At 40.5% G+C, this 8,861-nt stretch overlaps 1 protein-coding gene across 1 annotated transcript in view; it reads right to left on the bottom strand.

Moving 5' to 3' along the window:
• TMX4 (thioredoxin related transmembrane protein 4) overlaps window positions 1–8,477 on the bottom strand; it is a 42,666-nt gene extending 34,189 nt beyond the window's left edge. Inside the window, exon 1 of the mRNA XM_059133973.1 lies at window positions 8,095–8,477. Coding sequence (XP_058989956.1) covers window positions 8,095–8,264 — 170 coding nt within the window. The 5' untranslated portion in view covers window positions 8,265–8,477. The remainder of the gene's footprint in view (window positions 1–8,094) is intronic.
• Between the last annotated feature and the right edge of the window lie 384 nt (window positions 8,478–8,861).

Consider the following 8,861-nt stretch of genomic DNA (forward strand, 5'->3'; position numbering starts at 1 on the left):
AAGGAAATAAAGGGGGAAAAAGCATTAAATGATCAAATTCTACAAGATTTAGGCTCAAAGGTGCTATCAGGTCATCATTCACGAACCCTTTCACCTTGACCTGAACAGAAGCGTGGATGGAAGTGCTATGCAACACTCAAGGCAATGATGCATACGAACCAACTTTCCTGAAAAACAACAACAACAAACCCATCTCTGAAATGGGGCAATACTTTCCTCCTTCGCATTATGAAAGGGGAAAGGGGGGTGTTAAAAGTCAACATGATGGGAGGTTGCATTTATTTCAAGACAAGTATTGAGATTGGGCACAGCCCAGGAGAGAAAGGTCTACCCAAAGCAAGGCATGCATTTTCCTCTCCAGCCAGGCTCCAGAAGCTGCCAGTCTTTAGCACAATTGCTCATCCTAAGGACTGTTCATCCATCTCTAGAAGGGTCTAGTATAGCCAATTCCAATATAATTCTAAAAAGTCATTAATCTTCTCATTACAGCTCACTGTGTAATCCCTGAAACCCCAGAAATATGGACCAGAGAACATGGACCAGGAACCATCTGCTGACATCTTTGACCACGGCTGATTTTAAACATTTCCAGGGCAAAGTATATAGCTGGTACATAAATATTTGCTGAATAAATAAATGAACAAACTTCAAAGAAAATAACTATCTTTGAGAAAAGTCATTTTTTACATATTTAAAAATTATCTGTAAGGCAGATGATACTGGGGCAAGCAGTTGGTAAACTTTAGGGATAAAGAGAACATTTTATTATTTAGTACTTCAATGGGCATTTCAGTGTATTAAATAAGAGTTCTGCCAAAGGACTCAACAAGACCAACCACAAGTATCCATGTGACTTTGGTCAGGTTAGTAATCACTCCATGCCTCAGCTTCCTCAACTGCAAAATGGGACAGTAACAGCAACTACCTTAGAAGGTTACTGGGAGATTAGAGGACTTATATAAAGCAGGCACATATTAAGAACAATCACTAATACCAATAACATTTGTAATATGCTGCTTGGTTTCCAAGATACTTTGATGATGCATTAGAGCTCATCTGAACCTTACAACGTCATTGTCAAACAGACAAGGCGAGTATAAAGGACCTTGCTTAAGGTCACCTAAGACCACACAGAACAAGAACCCAGATGGAGGTAGTTATGTGATAAAACCTCCAAGGAAAATAAGATCCAATATTGACAGAGAGAGAAAGAGAGGGGTGAGGGAGGGAAAGGGAGAAAGAGAGAGAGAACCAGACAGAAGGAAGAAATTACCAAAAATAAGGAAGAAATCTTGCAGTACAATTAAATGAACTCTAGATTATTTTTGTTTTGTTTCCCTAGGCCTGTGCCTTTCCATTTAACTCAGGGATATATTTACTTCATCAGTAATTATTAAATCATGCAAATTTCATCTTTTATTTTTTAAAATCCCAGTCCCTAATCTCTAGACAGGCTATTATAAAAATTGGGATTTGGGTGACATTTTTATAACCCAAGATATAAAAATGCCATTGAGGTCACTTTAGATATTCCAATTTTTATGTAGCCGCTACCCACTGGAGACTATGAATGTCATTATTTCTGAGATTTAATCAGAGCTATTTGTGTTGGAGTGCACCAACATCATTCACTGACTTAGTGTGTTCTTTTGGTGGTAGAAATCAGTCTGCTCTGAGTCTCTGGTGTGGGAATTGGTCCACTGTTGTTTCAGCTTTTTAAATGATTAGTATTCTTTTGGACCTAAAGAACTGTGTTTTAGACAGTAATTCAGAACCTACTAAAAGAAAATATCTCAGGGGCCAAAGCAATACAAACAAAGGAAACTCGTGACTTTCATGTACTCATGCACACTCTATCTCTCTCTGTGTATGTATGTAGATATAAATGTAATTTTTATGTATGTATCCATGACAAAAATCAGCAGAAAGGACTGCATATGGTCTTCATTTATATTATTTAAAACTAGCTCATAACGTCAGTCTTCTAGGAACTATAAAGGAGTTGACCTGCCATAACTTTGTCTTTTACATTCAAATTCATCCTTTTTTCATTTAAGAGCCTCTAAGAGGAATTAGAACCTTTATAATCATGGAAACTATACAATAGTATCTTTTCTATTTAAACTTTTCTTAGGCGGCAGTGGTATATAGTAAGCTTCATAAAGACATTTGAAATACATTCCAGATAGCTAACAGTGTTACATTACATCAACTTGGATATCAGTCCAATGTTTTTAACCACTTCTGGAAAACAGAATTCAAAATCATGTTTTTTCATCCATGTTCACATTTATGTATATATTACACTGAGCTTCTGCTATATGCAAGGTGGTTGAAAGCCTTTGATTACTTTGGTTGCATAAACCAACTGAATTTGGTGTGAGATTCTATTAAGTGTACAAGAAAGGAGTTACTTAAAAACACATCTTAGAAATAACACTTTACTAAAAATACATTTTTTATTCCCCAGTAATGGGCAATTTTTCTTCTTCTGTCTTGGCTCAAATTTCACACACTCTCTTCAGGAGAGAGTACACATTCTCTTTTCTTAACCTTGCAGAACAGAGATGGACAATGACTGATACGGTAGGTTTTTCACTTAGAACTGACTTTGACCAAAGTGCTCAAAAGAATCTGTGACAATGAAGATGAAAGAAGTACACCAGGTTCATCTTTCTCTGACTTAATACATGAAACTAAATCAAAATGTCAACTGATGATCTACATCAAGTGTTACTCCTTTCTCTAGAAAATATGGACAAGCTTAATGATCCAAGAGTTGGAAGGCTTATGTTTGATGCTATTTCTTTACAAGATCATTTCTAGGACATTTTGTCATCACATATAGAGGAAAAATAAAACTTGATAATTCTACAAAAACCATGATACCTGCTAGAGGAATTAGAATTCACTACCTTCTCTAGAATGAAGACTCCATGAAGACAGTGACTGATGCCTCATACTTAGCTAGAGTAATACTTGGCAGATCCTGGGCCACAGTAAATATTTATTACACTAACGAACAAAAGGTAGATGATAACGACTATCCTTAGTTCCTATGAAAATATAGATAGATGTTTCCTTCAGTGATGTGCTTGAGGAAGCTCTTTATTAAAGGAACAACTAGTCTATTACTCATTCATTCACTTAGTCCAAGTATTTATTGAACACTTAGTACTTGTTATGAAGGCTCTGGAGATCAATAGAAAGAAGAAAGACTTTCGTCCTCTACTGAAAAGCTGATTGTCTAGAAGAGGAATTAGACAAAAACCTAGTGTGGAAGCATATAAATTAATTTATAATTATAAGTTGTGATAAGGGCCATGCTAGATACAAAGAAGATAAACTGAGAATTCTCCCAGGTGGTTGGTGTGCACAGAAGACGGGTACCTGTTTGAGTGGTGAAGAATGTCAAGAATGAGAATATAGCAATGATGCTCTTTATTTAGAGATTCTACAGAGGAAAAAATTATGGGTGGGCCTCTGAATCCCACAGGGAAAAGGCTATCTTTCAGGTGGCTCATGGTGACGGCTAGCTGACAGACTAAGCATGAATCACCCAGGCTCCCTCACTACCCAGCTACTCTAGGCTTGCATCAAGAACTGCAAAGCTCAGGCCTGCATTCTAGTTCTGGCCTTGCCAACCACTTACTACTGGCCTTGGCCAAAGCTTTAACCTTTTTGAGTTTTAATCTCCTCTAGTAAATGAGAATGAGAATAAGAATTCTGCACCTGACTGCTGGGATGATCAAATAAGAGATCATTGATGAGGGCCGCCTGGGTGGCTCAGTGGGTTAAAGCTTTTGCCTTTAGCTCAGATCACAATTCCAGGGTCCTGGGACTGAGCCCCACATTGGGCTCTCTGCTCAGCAGGGAACCTGCTTCCCTTCCTCTCTCTCTGCCTGCCTCTCTGTCTACCTGTGATCTCAGTCTGTCAAATAAATGAATAAAATCTTAAAAGAGAGAGAGAGAGCGAGGACTGATGAGCAAGAGGACATGTAATGTGAGCAATGCAACAGTTTACTGTGACTGAGATGATGAGGATCATGGAGGTGATGTGGATAACTCTTTGTGGAAACAATCTGAAATCAAATACTTATATATTCACTTATGAGATTTTTTTTTTGCATGTTTTTAAATACACATAACAGTAGCCAGGGCAGTGGTTTTCAATCAGAGACATTTGGAAATATGCATAGGGGATGGAGATTGCTAATTTTTTTTTGGTGAATCCTAGAACGTAATGCGCAGGGGCAGCAATGGGCAGGCCACCCCCATACATCAAACAACTGTTGAACCCAAGATGCCAATAGGGCCCTGATGAGAACCACTGCTGAATGCTTGACAGAGAAAAAGCATTCAGTAAATATATGCTAAATAAATGAATGCTGTATCTGCTACTTATTTCCTTCAGAGCACAGAAGACTGACAGTCCCTTGAAATCAAAGAATGTAGCTTATTTTCATCTTCCCAGATCCCTAACTCTAAACCTGAAACATAACAAGCATTTAATGACTATCTCTTAAACATTCAATCAGCACATCAAGATAATCTACTAAACCGCAAAATATGATAATTATTTGACAGGGACAAGCTAAGGCGATGATGTTGAAGACGTTCTCTTCAGAAATAAGGATTTTTGAGGGAAATTACTAAAACCTAGAGGTCCTAGGGAAATAAATGAGACTTCCCTCCATCACTTTGACTGCTTCCAAGTTTAAACATGATTGTCCAAAGAAAAAAGTAAAAAAAGGAGTGTTTTATAAAGAGCCATACACTTTACAGAGGTAACCCCTGTACTTTGACTCTGGATATCAGATTAATCAGCTCAAAATAAAGCTGCTTGGATAGCTTCTTTTTTCCCTTGGGGTGGGGGGCACCACCAGAAAAGTATATAGAATGTATACTATTGTTTGTCAAAAGAACACAAGTAGTATTCTCAAGGACTGATACAATGGGAACCAAAAAAGTTTAAAATATTACAAAGTAACTGAGTGAAGGATAATATGAAACAATGGAAATAAAGAAAACATCAGAAGATATTTTACAGATTATATAACCTTTCCTAACCCTGAGAAAGGGCAAACTTTTCATCAGAGGTTAAGATGAGAAAAGCACAGCAAGGCAATTTTAGAGACACAGCAGAAATAGGGATAAAATTATAAAACAATGTATAAAAGCAAACAAGACGAGAAACACATGAATATACAATAAGCAGTAAAGAAAATGTAAATAGTAATGGAATAATTTTTCAGGTTTTAAAAACAAAGATTTCATAACTGAAATGGTGAGTTACTACAAATATATTTTTACCTGATATTTCTCCTTAACAGAGCAGTGCTTTTTTAAAACTGAAAATTTAGGGGCACCAGGGTGCCTCAGTTGGCTGAACGACTGACTCTCGGTTTGGACTTAGGTCATGATCTCAGGTCCCCACTCTGAGAGTTTGCTCGAATATTCTCTCCCTCTGCCCCTGACCCCCCATGCACACACTCTCTCCCTCTCTATCGCTAAAATAAATCTTTTTTTAAAACTGAAAATTCAATTGCAAGTTACCAAAAAAACTGTTTTAAAGATGAAGAAGATACAAATTAGGTTTTACAAAAGAAGCAGAAAATGCTGCTAGGTTCTTAAAAATAAGTTAAATTATCAATCCCAATATAACTAGGAATTGTATTATAGGAGCTTTGTATGAAATGGGATATAAAAGAAAAAATTCCCAGAAGTTGCATAAGCAAATGAACAAATAAAGAACTGTCATTCAAAGTAATGTCAAAATTTTAATACTACCAGGAAGCCTCCTAACTTGCTTCTGTAGGAAAGTTAAATGCATCAGCTGTGGACCCCTAACAATCTCTGTTTATTATGATCAGTTCACTTGAAAGAGGGATTGACATGGTAGCTAACATTAACACATTTGGCTTTTTTCTGTTATATACATCAGGGGAAAAAAAATCTGACAAATTATTGGCTATTAGAGTGAATTCTTAGAAATATAGGCCTATCATGGTAGAGAATATAATGAATTTTATGTTTTTTAGGTGTTGGATTTTTGTCAAAGGGAGGAGACGGAGTAGTACAAATTACAAACAGATAAGAGCCACAGTATTTCTTCAGGACTTAGGTTCTGGTAGATAGAGAAATTTGGATATAATGGTTTAAGTATTTTTTTTTCCTTTACAGTGTCCTTTCATATTGAACTATTCTGAAGTGTACTTGATGAAAAGGGAACTTCCACTAAAACGATCTCAAGGGCAGCTTACTTCCGGTTTACAAGTTTCATCTTGTATCACAGCCCACACGTATTCTATGCAATGGACGCATGGCAAGTTTACAGCAGTTTGTTACCATGTCTGGGCCTGTACATTTATGAAGAATACAATTTGAATACAGTCAACATGGCCAATTTGAATACAGTCAACATGGCCAAACACAGGAAGTGTTGGTTGTTGCTATTTATGAGCGTATGTGGCTTACACTCTCCTTTAGTTTGCTTAGTTCTTTTACTTAAAGAAAAAAAAATCATAGCTATTCCAAAAAGGAGCTATAAAGGAGTTGAGGCCTTCAGCTTTGACCTTCATCATGCACATACACGAAGTCAGATTTATTCAGAAAATTGACATCTAGAAAGCTCCATTGTGTAAGCACCTACAAAGAACTTCCTGTAGTACTAGCTGACAAGATGCAGCCGAAAATTCTTACAATTATTACAAACATGACAGTGTTGAATAAAGCTCCACTTACTTAGAAGTTTCCCCCTTAAATGGAAAATGACCTCATCTTTATCCAAAGTGGTTAAATAGCTTAATAAGTCTTTCAAGTCTACAGATCTCTTTAATCATTTCATTTTTTCATTATGATATCAAAGGCATTTTACACAGAGGCTTAAAATATCCCCTTCTTTGTGACCAAAAGGTATATGCATGTTTGAAGGGGTCATGGTATTGTGTTTTCTGAACAATGTAATCTGCTAAGGGAGTTGCAACTTTTGGTCCTGATCTCACAGTGAGGTTTTCACTCCACAGGCATCTGTTTGCAATCTAAATTGAAAGAATCAAGATTTGGCCTTGGACAAATAAAGGAAAGATCCAATTCTGTGTGTCTGTGTCCTCAAGGTAAGATAAATCAGCAAACAGTAGCGATCAAGTATGTATATTACCTGAAACTACAATCTATAGAGATTAAATTCTCAGTGATCATTTCTCCAGAGGTTCTTCATTTTTGCCCGGCAAGCCCACCATGATGGTCTCTGAAGCCTGTTCAGACATCTGCCCATTGTCTACCTCAACGCTTTTTCCCCAAATGATCAATTTCTTCCTAGAAGTTAATTTTAAGCTACATGCCTGTTCCTAACTCAAAACTGTATTTTTCCCGTCTCCTTCAAGCAAAGGCACTGCATACAATTACCTTCTATTGTTCAAAAAGGGCAACCTAGGAAGATCCTTTTATTACACTAGCACAATTAAGATATCTACCCAGGAATCTCTACGTCTGAAAATGATAACCATTATCAACATTTATTTGAAATCTTGTTCTAAAATCTTCAAAAACACTCCCATCTTCCTGTTTTATTTTCCACACTGACATCCCGGGGTCTTCAAAATGAAAACCAAACTACTTCGCACACACCGGTCTGCCCTCCGCCGTGCTGGAATTATTCATTCAATAAATACCTTGCCTAGCCCGTGCTACCTATTTATACTATATGTAAATGTCATTGAATGGCAGCCCCTTTCTCTATGTACACGCCTGTATCAAAAGGACGCGAGTTTTTCACAGGTTTTGCCCACTTACCCCCCCCTCCCCGTGGTAAGCTTGCCCACCCCATCCCTCAAACTCTTTCCCCTCCAAAGCTGGTGGCTAAAAGGGCGGGGTGGGGTGAAGAGGGAGGCGATGCTCGGCACCCGCAGCTGTCACCGCGAAGGGCCTGGCGCGCATGCGCAGCGTGAGGAGCCCGGCCCCGGCGCCGCAGGTCGCCCGGCGAGCAGCGGTCGAGCCCAGCGGGCAGTGCAGGATCCACAGACACCCTCACGGCTCTGGGAGGGCGGCGCCCACGAGGGCAGTGTGGCGTGCGGGGCGGGCGGGCACACTCACAATTTCAGCATCCACTCGCCCTCCATCACCAGCGTCCAGTTGGAGGCGGTCATGGGCCGCACCCAGCTCCGCTCCTCCGGTAGCGCGGCCTGCTCGGGGCCGCCCTCCGCCGCCGCGACTCGGGCCACCAGGAGCGCCGTCAGCAGCGGACCCCAGCGCCCGCCCGCCATGTTGGGGCGCGGAGGGACGCTCCTCGGCAGGGGGCGTGGAGAAACGAAGCGGCGGGCCCGGGGCCTCGCTAGCCCGCCAGCCCCGGCCTTTCCAGGTAGTCGGAGGTGGTGCCGGGCCGCCCCGCCTCCGCCCGGCCGCACCGACAGTCCCCGCTTCGGAGGCGGGCCGCCAGCGCCGCCTCTTATCCGCCCGGGCCCGCCGAGGCCACGCCCCCTCCCGCCTTGCCTTGCCGTTGCCCGGGGTGTCGGTTGCGTGGGCAACGGCCGCTCTTTCTTTCTGACGCCCTTCCCCCCTCCTCCCCCCGAAAATAAACAGATGACCCAATGTTGCTTAAGTTGGAACGGGCACCGCGTGTGCCCAGGCTCCAGTACGGGGGTTGGCGTGCGTGGGGGATTTCTAAAGAGAAACACGGCCGCTAATTTAAAAATTCATCCCCTATTCCATGGTAGTGGAAGTAATAATGGGTTGCAAAGTAAAGCTATGTGTAATGAGAAAACAGAAAGATGCTTGGCCATCTCTTGCGACAAGGAAGAGGAAAATTTAAATACTCTCTGCCCCTGAATATAATAAGTGTCACTGCCTAATTAGAGATAATA

Source organism: Mustela lutreola, chromosome 9 (assembly GCF_030435805.1).
Source record: "Mustela lutreola isolate mMusLut2 chromosome 9, mMusLut2.pri, whole genome shotgun sequence".
NCBI lineage: Eukaryota > Metazoa > Chordata > Mammalia > Carnivora > Mustelidae > Mustela > Mustela lutreola.